At 45.8% G+C, this 21,413-nt stretch overlaps 1 protein-coding gene across 1 annotated transcript; it reads right to left on the reverse strand.

The window, feature by feature from the left end:
- Positions 1-1,072: 1,072 nt before the first annotated feature.
- LOC135814236 (calmodulin-binding transcription activator 2-like) lies at positions 1,073-20,055 on the reverse strand. Its single transcript, XM_065327328.1, has 16 exons — positions 19,624-20,055; positions 19,447-19,514; positions 19,287-19,326; positions 14,944-15,039; positions 13,760-13,831; positions 12,553-12,682; positions 10,200-10,672; positions 8,685-8,808; positions 7,658-7,783; positions 6,660-6,751; positions 6,027-6,342; positions 5,059-5,123; positions 4,236-4,307; positions 3,680-3,708; positions 2,954-3,034; positions 1,073-2,372 (listed from the first exon to the last, which is right to left on the reverse strand). The coding sequence occupies exons 1-16, from the start codon at positions 19,744-19,746 to the stop codon at positions 2,318-2,320; spliced, it is 1,962 nt and encodes a 653-aa protein (XP_065183400.1). The 5' UTR covers positions 19,747-20,055; the 3' UTR covers positions 1,073-2,317.
- Positions 20,056-21,413: the final 1,358 nt, after the last annotated feature.

Here is a 21,413-nt window from a genome sequence, read left to right on the forward strand (position 1 = left end):
TGACTTTTCAATTTTTCGTACAACGCGCGCGCGCGCGCGATGAGTACGACTTTCACCCTTCTGATCTGGGTGACCTGTGAGCGCCATTTTATTACTTCGACAACATGGCAACTGCTAAGGCCCAAAAATGGCAAAATAAAGTGTTCAGTTGACTCTGGAAGGATCCAACGGATCTGAGATCTGGATCTCGATCCTACCAATCGAACATGCCCCTAACGTGCAGCTTATACTTCGGAAGTACGGTACGTGTTTTCAAGTCTCCAGAAGTAGAGAGGTTGCGCACAACGAAAATTCGTTAGATTTCGACCGTCCGGGTTCGAGTAACGAAAGTTGCTCCGAAGATCCGTCCAAACGTGACCGAAACAGAGCAAATCTACGAAAATATTTTTCGTTACCTGGAGTACTAAAATGCTGATATTTTACAACTCCCTGTCTTGACTCTTCGTACCCGCGGGGCTGCCGCGTCGACCCACTACGAAAACGTTCACGCGTTGTGCGCAACCTCACGCTTTACGAATATTCGTTAGCTTTTTTCGTTAAAAATATTCGTTACGGCGCTACGAATTAATTCGTTGTGCGCAACCTCTCTAGTGATCGAGCGGGAGCACAGCAGAGCGAGGGACTGATGACGTCACATGTGCTTAGCATATGTCAGCCAAGATGCACCAGCGCACATACCAATACAGTCAACTTCGCTTATAACGACACTCGGTGGGGCATCAAAAAAGTGTCGTTATTCGCGAATTGTCGTTATACCCGAAGTCTCATAGGTATTACAGTTGGATGGGACTTTGTTCTGGGCATGGAAATTCTGTCGTTATTCGCGAATTGTCATTATATCCGCAGTCGTTATTAGCGAAGTTGACTGTACATTTGTTGCAGAATCTTCAATCAGAAAAAGTTTGTTTGCAACGTTTTGCCAACATCGTGAGAGATCCACTGCATGTGACCCTAGCGTGGAGAAGAAAACTCAAAGACTATTCTGAGCTCTCCCTTTTGTGAGATCGGAATAAACACGCACACAGCCCACACGCACACGCATACCCACCGACAGCTGAGATGTACAGGTGAATAGCACGTTGCACAGAAGTGCGGTGTATATTTCAGCAAGGAGAAAAGACAGTTTAGTATCTATCGTCATTGCAAAGATGTACATGACCTCAACTGGGAATCGGACAAACCATGTATATAGAGCAACTGGAAGAACAGCGATGCATTGTATAGATTATGCACAGGATGGATATAGATCTGTCCAGACTGTTCTCGAGACTAAGCGGAAAAGGCAGGCATTATTATAATATAGGTCACTAAGGCATGGAGGTCCTCATATGGCTAGTTCAGTTCAGAACAATGTACTCTAGTATTGGGAAAAAGACAGGTAAAAATCAACAACAAAAAAACAATGGAGAAAGGAGAAAAAAGATTAAATTTCAAGTTACACAAGACATGCCGAATCCACGAATCAGTGCCTAAGTGTGCAGATGGGCATACTGAAAGCAGCAACAGTTGCAAGCTGAACGAGACGACTGAGCAGAGTAAAAGCATATAAGTGCAAGTGGCTGACGCCGGAATTCTGAAATGAAAGATGCGGCAGACAAAGGCGTTGAGAGAAGACATAGATCGGTTGGAGGCTGACGACTTCTATCAAGCGCGGTGCGCAAGCCAACATTGAGTGCGCGTGCTACCAGAGTGTGGTTCAGTGCGAGTGAACAAAGTATCTTCAATGCTGAAGTGTGCGAGAGTAATGGCTGCTGCGGATGCGCGTATCCACACAGTGACCGGGTTCTCTAGAATAAATCAGCCGCTTGCGTACTGCCTTGGAGATGGCCATCACAAACAGGCAACAACCATGACTAGATGGCTAAGAAGGGCGAGAGCGCTGTGTGCCCGTGTGTATGCGTATGCGCACGCGCGTGTGTGCGCCCATGATGTAAAGAAAGGAAAGGGTACAAGAGGCAGGTAAGAGAAGAAGAAAGAAAGAAAGAGAGAGAGAGAAAGAGAGAGACGCCGGGGCTATAAAAAACAGCGCAGCAGTGCTGCAAACGGCATGGTATAAAGCTAAACCAACACTGTGGTAGCATGCTCGATGAGACTAGGCTAGAAACAGAAGATTGTTCACAAAAGAGACACGGTTAGAAGACGACTTTCAAATCATATTAAAAACATTGAGAACTGGCCGCCAGTTTATATAAATAGAGCAGCAGAAATATGGGCATAGCAATTGTAAGTAGGAACTAGTGTTCAAAAGTTAAAATTTGACCTTCTGCTCTTTATGAGAAGAAAAATACCAGATAAAAGTCTTTGACGGGAAGCATGCCTATTCACTGGAAAACATGGGGAGCTTTGATGTTGACCATGGCCGCTGGTTTATCCTATTGCATGGACAGAGGAGAAGTCATGGTTTAAATTGTTGTATGTGAGCGATCGTAATACCGTTGTGAATTGGTTCACCTGTGACAATCGCTTTTGTTGTCCTCTTGCATGAGGCAAGAGCAGCAACGGCTGCACGTGAAGGAGCACGACATTGTTGAAGGGTATCCAATAGTGGTAAAATGGCGCTCAAATTGTAAACTGCCATGTGCAGGTGCGTACAAATAGCCTGCAGTTCAAAGAGATCGGCGGCGCTTATTCAAGGGTGGCTGGTAACCAGGGGTGGCGGTTGTTCAAGGAAATATGGTACACCACGCAAGAAACGACACACTACAGGTCAATAAGACAACGGTTCGGGTCGGCCTGTTAAGTTACTATGTAGTACAGCACTGACAGGTGACAAAGAACAAGGGATCAGCGTCTTAGCCTGGGCCGTTCTTATTTTCATGTTCTGCAGTCTATGCGCAGTTGAGTGACAGCCCGTATAATATTGATACGCTGTGCTTGGTGAAATTCTAGCCTGTTCGTTCGTCGGCGCCCGACAGCAACGTATAGCACTGAGCATACTTGTGAATGGACTTACCCTCGACTTCTCTTCTGCATGGAACGACGCAAGAAGCGCTGAATCTTCATTGCAGCCATAGTCTCTGCCTCAGCACGCACGCTGCAGCAAATGGACAAGAGGCAAGCAAGACAACACATTGAATGTGCATGTTGGATTGCTCGCAATAGATTTATGGCTCACAATGCCACCAAATTGACAAGAGGCAAACAAGACAACACATTGAATGTGCATGTTGGATTGCTCGCAATAGATTTATGGCTCGCAATGCCACCAAATTGACAAGAGGCAAACAAGACAACACATTGAATGTGCATGTTGGATTGCTCGCAATAGATTTATGGCTCGCAATGCCACCTGACCTGTACAGCAGGAGACAGAACTCTACGTACACATGTAGCCAGAACATCAGTACAGAGCACAAGTAGATAGTGGATCGCAACGGGAACATTCAGGGACATGGGTAGATTTCCCTAGTCTTCGAAATCGTAAACTACTGGTACCCAAAGAGCTGTAGTAATGATACTTGTCAAAGGCATCGCAGTGATAACACATCCACACAGCGCCAGCTCAAAACATCTCAAACAAACTACCTTCGCAGAAGCAGAAGCTGGCATGGATCAGCCATATTTAATTCTAATATCACTGTCCCCCAAGATGCATAACAGGGAGAAATACCTCCCCCCCCCCCCCCCCCCCACACACACAGGCACTGGAGCAGTGAGCACATGCGGTAGGTAAACTCACGTTTCTTGTTTCTTCGCAGCTGTGACATGCTGCAGTGGTAGAAGCAGGAAGCAAAAACATGCCGATAAAGACAGGTACAGAAAATGTTGTGAAAAGCAAACTAGCAAATTATTGTGACATGTGTAACCATGGTAACTTGTAATAAAGCAAGTACAGTCAGACCTCGCTTATCCGGTCCTCTTTTATCCGGATCCTTCACCATCCGGAAGAAAATAGCTGGTTACAGATTTACAGCATACGGGGTGCATCCAACAAAACCGGGTTTGGTTATTCAATTCCCTCGCCTATTCGGATGGTTTTGTGGAAAACGGATGTGTGCGGTTAATTAAGCGAGGTCTGACTGTACCGGTATTAGCATAATGTAGGCACTGCATGGTTACATGTGGCATGCACAGCTGCATCCGCAGTCCCTACAGGTCTCAACCCTGAGTGCCCTCAGGGCTAGCCAGAAACAGCACATAACACAGACAATAACCAGGATAATCAGACAAAACTTCAATCTCAACGGCTGCAAATTAATGGGCATTTAGACTAATAAGTATAGTTAATCACTTACCCTATAGCGACGATACCAACTTTGAATAAGCACAGCAGCGCTGTTCTGTTTTTCCTCCTCCTTGGTCTTTCTCTGAAAACGGAGAAAAGCCCAGAAGTGACCACAGGACAGAGCCAGAGAGAATGTGATCGAAAGAGAATAACAGAGTACAGAGGGAAGGTGTTGAAAAGAACAAAATTAAAACAAAACCTGGGACGAGTGATCACACCCACACACACACCCACACACCCACACAGACACACACACAAAGACAGACATCTTGTCATTTACTCACTGCCAGAAACTGGTCCCATGGGGTCTCCCAGAAGAGGAGAAAGAGATTGGAAAGGGATCTTGAAAGAAAACTGGCTATTGAACGGTCCGACACCCCAAATCAACACACTCCGGCTGGACTCGGAAATGGTCTCACTTACAGACTCACCACACCACAGTCAGTGGACAAGGTGCAGAAAAGTATTGATGACATTAGGGTATTCGCCCTATGGTCCAACTGGGTTTAACCCCAATCACCCATTCACGCACAAGAGCTGGCAGTGGTGGTGGGGGTTCATCGCACAGGTACATCATCATCATCTAGGCAATGAAGTCTGACCTCATGAAAAGGTTCATGCTGGGCGCCATGCACCCCCCCCCCCCCCATAATTGATGTTAAAATATCTGGTCTTACAGTAACCCAGTCCACCAGGGTCCAGAAACTAGGCTTAAGCCGGAGTCATTCTAGGCTTCAGCAGTAGTTCCTACTTCCTAGTCCAGACAGGAGGCTATTGCATGGCTTTGCACTAGCACTGGCTGACAATGCACAAGGCACTGTCGCAAAACTAACCCTGTATTTTCGGAACGCTGACTGAATTGTGGATGCCGCCAAGAACAGCTGTTGTGTTTCAGTGACTGCGGTGGAGAAGAAAAGATACACATCAATAGAAATTATGAACCAGCCAATCTAGATTATAGGCACACAAAAGCTACCGTGGGAACAGAAGGCACCGCAGTGGTATACAAGCCACGCCACGTTCTAGGTCGAAAAGGAGAGCTCAATGATAAAGTGGAGATAACGCCCTGATGTTCTACAAGAGTGCAGCGCAAGCATGTGTGCCTTCCTACACAGAACAGTATACTGGCTGCTGCATAGTCATACTGGCACTGGTATTGGTCAACAGCAATCATTACAAAAGCTTGAAATGTTGATGCCAGATCGGAAAAGCAAAAAATGCCCTTTACGTTATTTCCGATTGGCCACGGTGGCCATAAATCACAACAGGTAAAGGGATTTGCACGACCCACGGCATTAGTTTCACTCTACATTGACAACAATGACATAAGCGCTGAATTTTGCCTCGCAGCTCTCATATGCCAGGTTGCACATCCCGGGACATCTAACGATGTCGATGTCAGGTCGAAAGGAAGCCATCAAAATCAAACTTTATAGGCCATTCACAAGACGTGCAAACTCACTTTTATCGTACCGTTTCCAAGGATGTTTACTCGTATGCGATAAAATTGGACACAGGCGTGCAGCTGATTTTTGAACTTGGCCGGGGCCCTTGTGCTCATGATTATACTTTGCACGCCGGCAAAGTGTTGTTGAAAGTGCGCGCTGCAAAGGCACTATTATTTCAAATGGGAAAATTCAAAAATTAAATTTCCCTGCATTTCCAGGAGGTCACTATGGATACATTGACGCCTGCAAGTTTGCCCAACATCGTGTGAACTGGATCAGGGTTTGCAAGTGACTTCTTGGTCACACGCGTGCATGTGTTTGCACGTCGTGTGAATGGCCTATAAGTGGCTTACCCGACAGGTCAAGTCGATTGAAATCCTCATGCAGTACGTTCCGGCCATCACTCAACACCTCACACCACTCTGCCACAGACGGAGCCTCTGGATCATCGAATATCGAGCCGACCGATGTGGATGACGACGTAGCACTGATGGTGTTGTGAAAAGAGGAGTCCGACTCTGGAGGCGTCGTCAAGGAAAGCGTTAAGCTGCTCTGAGTGCCCGTACTGTTGTGCCGTGACGAGCAGTCAAGTGATGACAAATGCTGACCATGCCACATTGAGTCGGTGCTGTGGCTGCTTACATCTGCCAGCGGCGGTACGAATGTGAACTACACCAAGCACACGTACAGAACAGAACAACAAGGACAATCAAGGCTTGTTTGCTGCTACTTCAAGAAAGCCAAGCACACGTATAAATGAGACACAAGGCATGGCATGTGTTATACATGTTTTCAGGTGCGATCGAGTGAAAGGTGTCAGGAAAGTGCAGCTGAAGTATACACATGGGTTATCACAAGGCCGACGTGGTGAGCCAAAATAGCCTTGACAAGCATGGCACAGGTGGCTGAAAAATAAAAGACAGAGATAATACGGCATAGGTTCAGCACTAAGTTTAAGTCATCATCGTCGCATCAAACAAGCTTACCTGGTCAAAGCCACTACCTGGCTCTGCTTTGACATGAACTGAGTCGTCCATTGCGAACTGCATCTCTTGGTCTGATGAGTTCAAGCGCAAGCCTGTGCACATTGCGATCCAGATACACAAAAACAGAACTGATTACAACTGATTGTAGAATCTAGAGCACTGGTATCAACTAGATCGCAAATACATAATTGCTATCAAGTCCCGTTGACCTTCTTTCTGATTTATGGCAATACCGGTTCTACGAAAAAGAAAAGAAATGATGTACCCTGGCACATTGACACGCCTATCAAAATCACCATGGTGACTAGAAGCATGCGGTAAGTACCAGAAACAGTTGTATACCTCTACATAATAACACATTACCTGTGGGAAAGCAGGAAACGTGGGGTAAGATAGAGGATGCACAAAATCAACATTCTGAAAAAGTTCCCACATGCAAGATCTGGGGTTTGAACCCGCACAATCACGATTTAGTCCAACCACTTAATTTAGTAAACACTCCAAATGAGAAGTGCTTTATTTGAGCAACAGTTCTGTAGTATTTGTTTGGTCTAGTATTTCTACATTGCATACAGTAATGTCGGGCACCGAAGAATGCAGGGGCTCAATGCGCAGCCTAGCATTGTTATAAAATGTTCTTATGTTAGTCTTTTGTTCATATTCTGCGATCATGGATGCAACGTGGGGAAACACGCAGGAAGCAGTACATGTTGAAAAGTACAGCAAAAACGCCCGACCACCAACTCCCTTTCATGGTCATGGTTTGGAGGTGGTGTCCTTTCTTTAGGTCATATGCCACGGATCTTGTACACACATTGCAGTACTCAGGTGTACTGTTGAGAGAGATTATGGATTTTCGTGCATGGGAGTTCAATATACTGGTAAATGAAGTTGACGAGTAGCCAACTGCACAGATGTATGTCATATGTCCAGCATAATTAGGTGGACATCAAGCCGTGATGGGAGGTTGCTTGTGATTCTGCTGTGCATGTACTCACAGTGCGGGCTGTGCATTGGCGATGAGTTCCGGCTGAATGGCTTCTGCTTGTAATCGAAGACAGCTGCCTTGGCCACCGGAATACTATTACAGTAGAGCTGGAGAGGTACGAGGCCCACACTGTGAGCTGTACATCAACAAGCAGAGTGAAATGGAAGAACTGTGAATAAAGATCACAACAGATAATAGGGACCTTTCCCACCACGCGTTCGGATACGAAACGAATGCTGATTCGTCACCTGGGTTCAAGGATTCGTCAGAGTCCCTGCGGAGAGCTCGTTTTCACGAATGGAAGCCTCTTCATTCGTGGCGCGCTCCGAATCCGTCAGGTACACATTTGTTTTCCAGGTACATATGCTTTGCCAGGTTCACATTTTTTCCTTGATTCCATGATCCATGCACGTGTGCGTGTAAACACCCGTACGCCAAGCTACAGGCCGTATTCGTAGTTGCCATGGACATTTGCATGACGACTTGCGAAACCTGAATCTGTTTTCAACGAAATGAGGACGAACCGAATCAAACTTTCGTTTCGCATTCGATTTGCAGCAGACGCGACAGGTCCCTAATGTTAAGGTAGCTGGAAAGGAAATCAAACAACTTTTTTTTGTGGTGAACAGTCACTTTTTTTTGGTTTTACTAGAGTTGATTTGTAAAATATAAGCGAAACATGTCGGGCCAATTTCTCATAATGGCCCATTTTGAGCAAAATAAGTGGTAATTAGAGCAAAAGTCCCGAAAATGTCCAATTTTGGGGTGCTCATTACTCCACATATTGATGGTGAGTCATTGTTGACCCGCTACTTTTTTTTGGCCATTTCATCACTACACGGCACACTGAAGACACGGCATACTTCACATGATCCCAAACATTTCGGGCCAATTTGAAAATCTGATTTAGTCAAGCACATGCCAAATGGAAGGCCAAGGTTGAAAAATGATAGCACAGCATGTTTCTACTTGCTGTGATTGGGTAGCATCAGTCTTATCGGTGTCAAGCAAAACAGGCTACATGCACATGTACTCACGTGGACAGAAGCAACGCAGCACTCCAGGCTGGACGACGGTTGCAGGTACATATTCATCACCGAAAGCCAGCCCATAGTCGGCTCGATCGGGCATGGTACCTGTCATCACCACTTTGGTACCACCCTAAGAGAACAGCCCAAACATCGATGATACACAGAGTTACAGAGGTACAGTTTGTGAGACAAATCACAGCGATACGGATACACTGCTGGAACGCAATATACCTGATCTTTCAAACAATATTACTGACCGTGCTGCTGTTAGTGTAGAAAAGCATGCATTGTGTGGGATCCAGTAGGCTGTTGATGACAAAGAGTCCGTAACCCCAATAGTACTGGCAGTATCAAGAGTGTAACCCTCCAAAAGGTACGGACCTCTTTCTATATGGCACCAAGGGGGACTAATAGTTTCGCTGTAAGCATTTCCTATAATTATGTCAACATGTATGAGTAGAAATGTGAAACGATGATAGCAAAGAGGATTTGTTCAGAACGGTTTTCTTGTTACATTCATCAGTGAATCTACGTAACAATGGAATGGGGACTACTTGAAACCAATCTTATATGGACAAACAAACCTCGTTCTCTTTCCTATGTGTAACCTCCAAGAGTGTGTAACTCCAGCTATGGGGTCGGCAATCGATTTACGTGACAAACCCGAACACAATACATGTAGTTGCACCCTGTGCATGGTAGTTACAGGATTTTTTGCAACCCTTCGTTGGGTTCAACGTTCTTGTCTGTCCCCACAGAATAACGCGGACAAAATCCTAAAATTTAATATGTTCATAATATGCGGGTGAAAACAGGCCATATAAAAATATACAACTTTGCCATACAAACTCGTTTGCGGGTATGACTTTGTAGTACATTTTCACTATCATGTACTATTTTCTTGTACATTCCCTTGGATAATGTGGGGTTTATACGAAATTTCTTGAAAACGCGGAAAATTGCGCGTCCGCGGAATCGCATTATCCCGAGGCGACAGTCTTGTGGTCACATTGCACTGTTTGCCAGCATAACCTTTTGAACCATGTAAAGTGATGTGTGAAGTTCTGCCGTCGCAGCACTGTTTAGATGTTGTGCAGGCAGTTGCACATACTTGGGGTTATGTAATCTTGCCAGTATGTAGTATGCAACTCTGTACATGCGATCTGGCGTGGCGCGCTGCCCACATTACGTAGCCCTGAAATGGGGTCCCGCCTGGGCTGTTGTGTCATCATTAGATTGTTACGGTTTCCAGCTTCCAAGTTCGTTTTCCGGGATACTTCGTGAGATATTCTGTGTGATGTGTCCTGTACAGGTACTGCCATTGACTCCACAGTATGCATGAAATCACTGTGCCCAAACCAAAGGAAAATTCAAATTCAGTCAGCATGAGTGTCTTAACTACGTGATGAAACTGCGCCACGCACAGCACCCACAGCTCAGACACCAGAGTTGCATACACGTGGGGTAATGTACCCTTGGTGATAACTTTTTACAACGGACAGAAGATTGAGCGAGACTGACCTCCGGGTACGACCAATCGGGGCAGAAGTCAAGGATCTCCACGGCTGATGGTGAACCATGTGGTTGCTGCAGTATGGTTGCGTTCTGGCCAGGCGTACGCATAGGCGTTGGACTGTCGCAGTGTGGCCAGCTTTCGGGTTGTCGAAGTATAGTAGTATCACTCGCTAGCGATACGGGACTATGCTGGCCGGGCATCATTTGTGGACTACTAGGAACACTGCAGCTGCTGCGAGAACCCAAGCTAGCCACATCGCGGGCCAACTCGCCTACCCGCATCATCTCTTCAATGGTAACGGACGGAGAGGGCTCGGTGTTCATAGCATGCGCTAGTGGCTCTAGCATAACCGGCGTGTGCGGCTGCTGCTGTTGCTGCAAAGGGTGTTTCAAAATTGGTGACGAGCGTGGCGAGGCAGAGTGGTTGATTTGCGGGACATCCGGGCACGCGGAGAGTGAGGACAAAGCAGGCGTCAGCTCTGAGCATAGACACACACAGGAGAATGCAAACACGCAGTGTAAAGAATATCACGTTCTCAAAATTTCCCAACAGCAGGCAAGGTACTGTACCAAAGAATAACTACAACGGGTAAAGCCATTTGTTTATCACTAATTCACTATCCACTTGAAGGTATCATATCATGAACCGAAAGTAGTTCAAAGTCGGACAGTGCACATACGTACCTATGGTGCATAGTCATTAAAGGGGAAGTTAAGGCAAAAATTAAAATTTCACCAGTTGTAGTCTTCGGGGTGCTGAGTCGAATGGTCTTGGTCCGAGGAAGCTGAGATGCTCCCTTCCTACTTGAATCCCAATCGAACTCGCGCACTTCCACCGAAACTGGGTGACTGCGCCCTACGAGATGGGGATTTGTATGCAAAATGTCACTAAAAGCGCCATTTCGTTCTTATAAAAGCACGGATGACCGCGATTGGCCCATATGTTGTAGTCTTTGGGACGCTGAGTCGACTGGTTTTGGTCCGAAAAGGCTGCGATGCAGCGTTCCTCCTTTATTCCCAATCGAACATGGTTGAAGAAGCGGTCACGTGGTCCTGGGTGCCCAAATCACCTGGTCACCACGCCAGCAGGTGACAACTTTCACACCAAGGTTCAACTCGGGTTCAACTCGAGTGACAGGACTGCACCCAAAAAAGGTCAAACAGGCTAGTAAGTTGTACCCTGCAGGCACGGTGACCAGGTGACTGGTGTACGCAGGAGCACGTGACCGCTTCTTCAACCATGTTCGATTGGGAATAAAGGAGGAACGCCGCATCGCAGCCTTTTCGGACCAAAACCAGTCGACTCAGCGTCCCAAAGACTACAACATATGGGCCAATCGCGGTCATCCGTGCTTTTATAAGAACGAAATGGCGCTTTTAGTGACATTTTGCATACAAATCCCCATCTCGTAGGGCGCAGTCACCCAGTTTCGGTGGAAGTGCGCGAGTTCGATTGGGATTCAAGTAGGAAGGGAGCGTCTCAGCTTCCTCGGACCAAGACCATTCGACTCAGCACCCCGAAGACTACAACTGGTGAAATTTTAATTTTTGCCTTAACTTCCCCTTTAAGTGGATTCAGGAAATAAAGACTAAAGAGTGTGATCAATGCTACATGATTCCAACAACTATCGGGTAGCAGGGACTGAAGGAGAAAGAGAGAGAGAGAGGGAGAGAGAGAGAGAGAGAGAGAGAGAGAGAGAGAGAGAGAGAGAGAGAATGGGGGTGAGGCATTGCAAGCTTAAAAGCTACTTCGAGTATCTATAATTTTAATTATGCCTTGGGCGGTGGGTCGAGACCAGGTTCATCTTTGAAAATAATATTAATATTCAATAACCAAAAGATTGATTGTGTACCGTGGACATTAACGATATTACCGGATGTTTACTCACACAAACATCCAGGCACCCTGCTAGAATTCAAATGATAACACCCACCATCTATTTCTCTTTGAGGGAAAGATGCAAACAGGAAAAGTCTGAAGAAAATATTGGCTGCCACCAGCAGGACTCTAACCAGGGACCTTGGCTTGAGGTCAGCGATACTCTAACCACTGAGCTATGGTGTAGCTGTCATCCCAGCAGAGACCGTTCAACATTTCCCTCAGACTTCGCAACTCACGCTTCCTGTGAATCCACACAGGTGAGTGGGACACAACCCTCACCGTAACCCACACACTTCACGTACAAACTACAACTCGGGAGCCCAAAGTCATAAAATATCCACAGGTTTGAATATTTTTCTTGTTGGCTTTCCATTTAAAATCGCAATGATGCACATTGGTTGAGGCAGATTTTCTCCCTTGATAGGTTTCCCATGCTATCGCGTGGAATGTACAAGAAAGCGACGGAGACAAACTCACGGGTGCGTAGCTTATCCAGCAGGCATGGTTTGGACATGACAAGCTGCAGAAGATCGGTATCCGATATCCCTGACAAGGATTTGTCTTCCGAAGGCACATCCAAGTAGTGAACTAATACTATCGCTGGCGTCTGAAACAATACAATATTGGTAAAGAAAATACATGCCGTAAAATTCCGTAAATAAGCCCACCCTAAATAACGCCCATGTCCGATAATAAGCCCAGTTTTAGGCGGTGTACACTTCAAGTCCGTTTTAGCGCCCATGCCCGAAATAAGCCCAGGGCGTGAAGTGGACTCAAAATGACCAGCGCGCGAGCGTGCGTTCGCGTACAAACTGTACGTTTTCAGCCATGCCGGTACCTGTTGTGCCTTGTACTTACCATGCATAGCAAGTGGTTTACCTATCAAATCTGTAATTTAGTTATCGCAACATTCTTGGTTACCACCAAATTTCCAGCCGTGGTTTGATGTACATGTACGTGTACCGCGCTCAGTGTGAATGGTGGTTTACTGAAAATAGTGGGTTGCTGATAGATTGATCTTCAGCAGATTGCGTCCGAAATAACGCCCATGCCCTAAAATAAGCCCATGCCCAAATATACACCCGGTTTTCGAAACTCTGCAAAGTATACGCCCGGGGCTTATTAACGGAATTTTACGGTATTAAAGACACACAGAAAGGCTGCAAGATTGCCATAGCCTAAAATGGACTGGGCAGAAGACAAATTAGTTGGGAAATAAACAGTGGAGGCTCTATCATGCCATTCGTAGTGATTTTGTTTTACAATAGAAACGAAGACTAGGTAGAGGAGTTGCTGTTGACAGTACACTCAAACGCCTCTTATCCGGACGCCTCAGATACGGGCACGTCTCTCTACCGGGCACCTTCAGCTTGAGTTCCTATAGCACAAATGCTTCGAATTTGGGGGTTTTGAACTTTTTTCCGTATGAGGAAGTGCTTATTTCTCGCTGCCAACCTATGTAATCCACACATTTTTATCAATGGGTTCCTTTTGTATCCTGAACATGTGCAATACGTTCCAAATAAACTTCTTCAAAAATGATATGATACATGGTAGATGTGTTATTCTGAGATACGGGCAAATCTGAGATACGGGCAGTGCCCGGTCCCAAGGTGCCCGGATAAGAGACGTCCGAGTGTACACATACACGCACACAACCGCGTTCATGCACCTGGACAATTACCTGAAGAAGCCAGTAGCAACGCCGATGAAATGATGCACTATCCGCCGAATGAGCATAGCAGCCGTACAGCAACTGAAGGGAGAAAACACATGAACACAAAGTGACCACTGTCAGCTGATACACTACACAATGTCATGTGACCACTGTCAGCTGATACACTACACAATGTCATGTAGTTACACACCCATTTGCAACGTGCCAAAGCATTGATACATGATGATTTGTTGCTTGCGAAGCGACGTCGGCGTATACAATGAAATACGATGTTGAACTGACACATGTACTGCTGTCCACAATACGTGCCAGTGCAGGATGAAAATGTGCACAGACCAGCATACCAGGCCTGATCTTCTGCTTTGTTGTACATCGTACTGCACTTGGAATTGATCTAATTCCTGCCCCTGCCGAAAAACCAGCAGGGTAGCGACGAAACGTGGGGGACGGATCAACGGTACTTTACGGTACTAATGGACAATGCAACAAAAATGAACTCTTATCCTCCCTCAGTTTCAATAAAATAATCCCAGCTCTATGAGCAAATAAAAACGAGAGCGACAATTTTATGAACCGGAGGAAGACGTAGCGTTGTTATTGCACATTGTTTCCATCAGCTGGCACTGCTTGAACAAAGTAACCACACGTCGAATCGATTCAGCTTGTCCTCTTGATTGTGAATCTAAGACTGTTGTCGCCTCAATGTCTGCTAAAGGAGAGCAGTGTTCCATTCCACAATCAGAACTCACTTCAATGGAACAGGTGTGTAGCCGTAGCAGTATCAGCATTAGCAGCAGCAGGAAGTGCAGCTAAAGCACAGGAAGGAAGGTGTCTATGGTCCTCGATGAAGCACCGGCCCTATGCTCATGTATGCAAACCCGCATGTGTACACTGGCAGTCACTTTTGCACGGGATGCAGTCGCCAGCCACATGAGTAATAGGAACAGAATGCCAAAACATACAGGTGCATATTGTAAAGGAGTAAATGTTGGCAAATTGCCGGCAAAGTGCTCAATGCACAAAGAGCATATTGTATACATGTGCTCTACTTATATCCCCGGCGAACATCTTTCTACCCTGTGTTAAAATCAATGGACTACAAACAGAGGGACTGGCATCAGAAGCAAATAGAAGTAGTAGAAGTAGTGTTGTGCCCCTACTGCTCTGCGTAAACAGGAGTAACGACTTACTTCAACACCAAACACTTTTAGGCGCATATGATCCTCTCGAGGGGTGCGGCCATCTTTCCTCCGTTTCCAAGAATAGCCATCCTTCTTGAATTTAACCTGAGAGAGTAAGAGCGCCAGAAATAAGCAATACAGAGACAACAGTTTCCTTACAGCGATGAATTAGTGAGGCGGACATTGAACGTAGCAAAATAATATTTGCACCCCACACTGGAGCTCGTGCTTTAAAAAAATATAAACTAGTACAAAGTAGTACAGAATGCGCCCAAATGCTATGACAGGTTTGCCAATTGAAGCTTCAATTCTTTGTTTCTTCAGTAGTTCAAGGTCTTTCGGTGATGATCACTCGGTGCTACCTTTTACTGGAGATCATGAAACTACTTCTACACCTTTTATTGCTGTCTAGTAAGCGGTGGGGTCGAAATTATGCGTGCACACGTTGATGAAGTCACACGAACCTGTCTATGTATCCTTCGTATTTTTCATTTATTTCAATTGTATTTGTCTCATAAGTTGCACAACAGTCAAGCAGATCATCCGAGAAGGACAGGTTGGTATGCTGACTTAATTTGCCACCTTGAAACAACTACTGTAAAACGACAAACTTTCGCGAGCGATTAACTTTCGCGACTTTCGCGAGCAGGGTCGAATCGCGAAAGTTTGACACGCGAATATGAAATTTGTACTACGCGATCGATGCGTCGATGATCGATCGTTTTGCAACAGATCTGTACAGTAGTCAGTACGTGCGCGCGCATGTATCACTCACTGCACTGACTGTACACTCACCGCGCTGATCGATGCTTGCACGGCCGGCTATGTCCAACCAAAGAGCGCAGCTGTTGCAACGACGGGTTACGTACCAACACCAGTCTTGCAAGTAACAAACATTAGTTGTCGTTGGAGTACGGCGACTTGAACCCAGAAGAGAATAAAACGATCGACTGGAGAATGTCTCAGTGTTGTGCATACTGACCAACCACCACAATCACAATCCCTTGACAAGACATGTAGAATCCCTGGATTTCTCTCAAAATCCCTGGATGGCACAAAAACAAGTGAAAAAGAGTTTTCCCGCCAAAAAACGTTCGACTCTGCAGCTCTGCGCACAGCACAGTTCGACCCTGTAGTGCAGTTTGATCAGTCGGCGCCCGCCTGTCACTTTGTCAGTGCAGATCTTGCAGGCTAGGCATGGTAAGGTCTTGAAAGTGCTGTGCACAGTTCGAAGTGCGAATGAGCACCGTACATACCTTTAAAAAAAGTTCAAAAAACCGGGACATTCGGGGCGAATCCATGGAGTTTTCAGGAAAATCCTGTATCCGACAAACTGTGGTTTTTCCAGGAGTTTGCTTGAAATCCCCGGGACCCCGGGAGGAGTGTTGATTTTCCGGGATTTTCCCGGGAAAAACGGGAGGGTTGGCCAGTATGGTTGTGGAAAGTGTTGTTGAACTTCTTGGAGCGTTTTGCCAGCTTGCTGTTGCGTAGATTTTAGCGTTGTACTGCTCGAAGAAGTCTTCTGAATTTTATCGCGATGAGTATCGCAGTGGCTCAGCAGTTCGAAGAGAAAGTCTTCCGATGATCCCTCTTCGAACGTGCCATCCTTTCTCTCAGTACTAGTACTTACCTTATGGTTCTCTTTGATGCCTTGATTCCTTCTTACATTCCTTCTTTCATTCTTTGATTTCTTCTCTCATTCTTCATGCACTCTGCGCCCAGCACTCCGAGGCTTCGTAAAATAAAATTCTTTGATTTTCGGTGGAAGGTAAAAATCGCTAAAATTAATCGCCGCTAACTGGTCCAGTTTGCCAAAACGCTAAATTTAGCCGCCGCGAAAGTTTGTCGTTTTACAGTACAAGAATGGCGAACGGACCTCATCTTTAGCTTCAATTTAGGAAAACTTAGGATGAGTCTTGGTTTGAAATTTTGACAAAGTCTGGCTCCCGGCACCGGCGCGAACGCTTCACAAACCACTTTTGGTCAAAACTCTACGGGATCGGCGCCGGGGCAGATCGCAAGAGTTGGGCACTGTCCAACTTTGCCGGCGGTCCCTTGCGACATTTTACCGTATGATTTTGTTACGGCTGCGCCGGGAGAGGCTGCAACATGCCCACTCCCGGTGACTCCCGGCGATATGTGAACCAACCCTATACTTGCATGGAACTGCACGCTAAAGTTGTACAAATGACAGATAACTCGTGCATAATGACCGCATTACACCGCATATTTGCCGCATAAGGCCGAGTAAAAAAAATTACTAGATGATCGTCCTTTTTTTTGGAAAAATCGGGGAGGGCGGGAGGATTTTATTTTTATTTTTTTACTTTTTACCCTCTCATGCACACAGTGTACACAACAACATCAAGGTTTTTTTTCTCTTTTTTTCTTTTTTTTTCTTTTTTTCTTTTTCTTTCTTCAGCAGATCGATACTGACGTTGTGATATACTAGTAGTATGTGGTCCATATAGTAAAACTCACGATTTAAAAAATAAAATATTTCTTGGGGCGCTGACAAAAACTGGGGCGGACGGGGACGATCATCTAGCTTTTTTTTTTACTTGGCCTAATCCTGCATATTTACCGCATAATGGGCTGTTTTCGCCAGCATTATTATGCGCATAATTTTAAGATTTTGTCCACGTAATTCTGTGGGGACAGCCTAGTACTCTTCATCAGTGTAAAAAAACCCAGACAGAGATAGAAATAAATTTCACCGTGTGTGTGTGTGTGTGTGTGTGTGTGTGTGTGTGTGTGTGTACGTGCCTTTACAGTAACACTTGGGGACATGTTAATTTAAGTGCAGTCCATCAACAGGTGGCAGCTCCAGTCAGCTCATTGTCATGGTCAAAGACTTAAGTGCTCTGGCCACAACATTAGTATGTACATGCATGCAGTACTAGCCGTTCAGCTTTCCGGACTCAGGAGCTTACATGACACCAAGAGTACATGAAAACCAGGGTGTGCAGCTCGGATGGGTTGCTGTCACGGCGGAATTCCATGATTACATCATTTTAGTGATGTAGTGCGTACAAGCAGGTCTCTTTCTGCACAACTGCAGCTCAGTTGTACGCACTACGCCATTTCCCGCCTCAGATCTGCGCCAAATATGATTGTAATCACGGAATTCCGCCGTGACAAACACCCATAGTAGAAAAAGCCCCAAGCTGCACACTCTGGTTTTCATGTACTCTTGACTCCCACTGGCATAAGGGAAGACATTAATTTTGGCTTTGAAATGCTCAGGTCATGGCACATGGCACATACCAACCTGGTATAAATCCAGTACAAAATGCTTGAAAACCTCCCCTAAGCTCATGTTTGGACCCCCTCCAAGTATACTTTACAGCACCATGAGAACCTGATACCCGTCCTACCTAAACAGTGGTGACCGCATTTGGGTAACAAATTGTGTGTAAGTCATGCTTTAACCTAATGCAACAGGGCAAACGAGCAGCAGTGTTGGTGGAACTTCTACGTCGAAGGACATCCGCAATAACCAGGTGCAATTAACGAAAAGGCTCCTTGTGAGAGAACACAATGATACGAGTACACATTACATGTACACTGACAGATTGGTTAATTCCCTGGAGACTGCGTGCTAGAACGTTATGCATGCACTATACAAACACCACGACCGTCCATCAACAAGTATAGTCTACGCATTCACATGAAGGGGCGTCGGACACGCTACGACCACTACGGTATTGACCGCACCACTATTTGTCCCAGGCACGATAGATCTACCCAGTGAATCAATAAAAGGCACTGTTTTGGGCTCTAAATTTCGAACATTCTCAGAGGAGCCGCCCAACTCCACGAGTATCGTAAAGTCTTGCATAAAGCCGCACTTGCATAGAAGCCGCCCTCGAATAGAAGCCGCAATTTTGGGCCCATCAAATCACACATAAGCCTGGTTTTAGTGTTGACATACATAGAAATACCTGTCTTGTATAGAAGCCTGTCTCATCAGGGGCGTAGCAGCCGATCCGGCCGGTCCGGCTTGGGCCGGACCACTTTTTCGCCCAGAATGCAGGATTTTGAACCCTAATTTCAAAAATTACCCGGGGGGATACCCCAGACCCCCTCCAACGGCAGTGCTACGCGCCTGCTCATATAGAAGCCTGCAAAATTTCACCAAGAAAGTCATAGAAGCCGCGGCTTTTATACAAGACTTTACGGTAAATACTTCCGGTGGTTGATCGTACCGCCCTAAAATACCTTCCGACGCCCCTGAGTCATGGGTCCTCCCTGGCAGGTGCATGGACACGCATTTCTAGGAAGTACGATAGGGATATATTTGTTTAATGTCAAGAGAAACTTCAGTATTCTAGGGAAGTGCTTCCCCTCACCTCTCTCTTATCGAAAATGAACATCTGTCCGCTGGCAGGCCTGCACAGCAATGAAACAAGAATATAAACAGAAAGTACAATTCTCGTAGAAGCCCATGAATAGGTGCTGTTATAGCAAATTGAGGATATAATTGGCAATTCTGTTAAAATTTCTCATTACCTATGTGGAGGTTCCCTTGACATCCACTCGCGATGATAGTCAACTGATACCAAATATCTGGCTGCCTCCTGGATGAAATTGACAAAAGTAACAGAAAAATGGTAATGCAAACCCAACGTCGAGTCATTCCACTCAAATAGATGCTGTCAGCTGTGAAAAGTATTTGATCGCACGCACCTCGTTGGTGTTCCACCGATCCATACAAGTGGGAAAGTCATTCACCAATTCCAATCTGCCTTTCTCATCGTTACCTCCATTAGCGTTTCTGGCGTAAACACACACACTCATTTCGGCATTCATAGTGTTAGGAGTTGAAAAATTCGGTCTTGTATTGGTAGGTATGAATGCAGCGAATGTGACAAAACAATTATCTGGAACCGCTCTCAATTATTTACTCTCTTTTCGAACCTGAAGAAGTGAAGATACTACATGTAGTAAAGCACTACTGAAAACTTATGACGTCTCATGAGCTCCTGTCCAAGCTGGTAAACCTAAAAGTAAGCTGGAGCAGCAGGACAGAAGTCGAAATGAAAGCATTCCGAACACCATGGTACCAAGAAGGCAAGCTGCGCCCTGTCATTAAATTATTTTCATGCTCTTGACGTTATGTTTCACACCACATCGTCAAGCTAGCAAGTCAACCTCTCAGTACAGTAGAAAAGGTTGGGTAGTTTAGGAGAGCTGTTGATAGGTTATGTTTGGACCATGGGTAGCATGTTAGTACCCGTATTCGTACAGGTTGTAGATCTACGTCGGTGAACTGTACACACAAGGTCTGTGACATGTCATGTCGACAGTGGACTTCAGCTTCAGCACAGACAGCAGTTCACGCAGTTGACGCACAGCTACAGTCCATTCATAAAAAAATGGGTCCTGGCTCTGGCGAGCTCCCGTATTTGGCGATTTTTCGTGATTTCATCGTACACAGTGCAGTGCTGCGAACTTTGAAATTTGAAAAAGGGTCCAAAAAGGGTGCCTGAACTGGGGTTCGAACCGCAGAATGCACTGTTGCAGGCGGGGTCAAACGGCCTGGATTTTGATGGTTTTTCCCAATTCAGTGCTTTTGGGGCAAAACCTGGCCGAAATCCTATTCTTGCTATGGCTTGCTTTTTGGACAAAAAAACTTCAGAAACATAATTGGAAGAGGATTCCATATGGGATTGCAGAAAAAAATTCTAAAAAAACTCAACGTTTGACCCATTTATGGCCAAAAGCTAGAAGTTCATTTTTTTCTGAATGGACTGTAGCTAGCTGCGGCAGCAACAAAAAGTACATGACGAGAGCTCTAGTCTAGAGGTAGATCTACGGCCTACGGGATTTCTCAGACAACCTCCTGACCTCAACCCACACAACTTTACAACCGAAAGTATTTAGCTGTAGCTTTGGGGTTGAATACACGTCTCCTGCTGCTGCAAACATGCACTTCATGCAGACAAATGCCATCGACGTGCCCCCGTATTGGGCCGCATTGGCCCCCATTGGGCCGTCAGTTTACGGTGCGTACTTCCCACTCCTTGATAGCTCCCTGGCAATTTGGCGCACAAATTTCGAACAGGCGCGAATGATGACGGCTGAAGAAGGTAGGCTTTCTCCGGGCCCAGCTTGCCCAAGCCCTTGTACTTGTAGGGAGGTCAACATGCAGGAAGAGTACTCTCGATCCTCGCGGAGATGAGGCGGGAAACAAGCTGGCGCCCATTCACATCATCAATACAAGCAAAAAAGGTACGAGTGTGAAGACCATTGCCTCTACTCAGATACCGTATTTTCTCTAATAAAAGCCCAGGTCTCCAATAATAGCCCAGTCTCCAATAATGACCCGGGCCGCGGGGTGAGGGTTGTTTGAAATAATAAGAGCACAGTCTCTAATAGTAGCGCGGGCCACAGTTGGAGTATGCAACAAGTATATTCACTGCATAATAAACAGGAGTGCAGCATGCCAAGCACATTATTATTTGTAAGGAGGTTTT

This window comes from Sycon ciliatum, chromosome 4, assembly GCF_964019385.1.
Source record: "Sycon ciliatum chromosome 4, ocSycCili1.1, whole genome shotgun sequence".
Taxonomy (NCBI): Eukaryota; Metazoa; Porifera; class Calcarea; order Leucosolenida; family Sycettidae; genus Sycon; species Sycon ciliatum.

Excerpts from the sequence above, each read along its gene's own strand:
- LOC135814236 (XM_065327328.1), bottom strand. The coding sequence starts at position 19,746 with ATGAATGCCGAAATGAGTGTGTGTGTTTACGCCAGAAACGCTAATGGA. Across the intron at positions 13,832-14,943 it reads TAAAAGTGTTTGGTGTTGAA|TTGCTGTACGGCTGCTATGC; the intron begins GTAAGTCGTTAC and ends TTCTCCCTTCAG. Across the intron at positions 5,124-6,026 it reads CAATCGACTTGACCTGTCGG|TCACTGAAACACAACAGCTG; the intron begins GTAAGCCACTTA and ends TCTCCACCGCAG.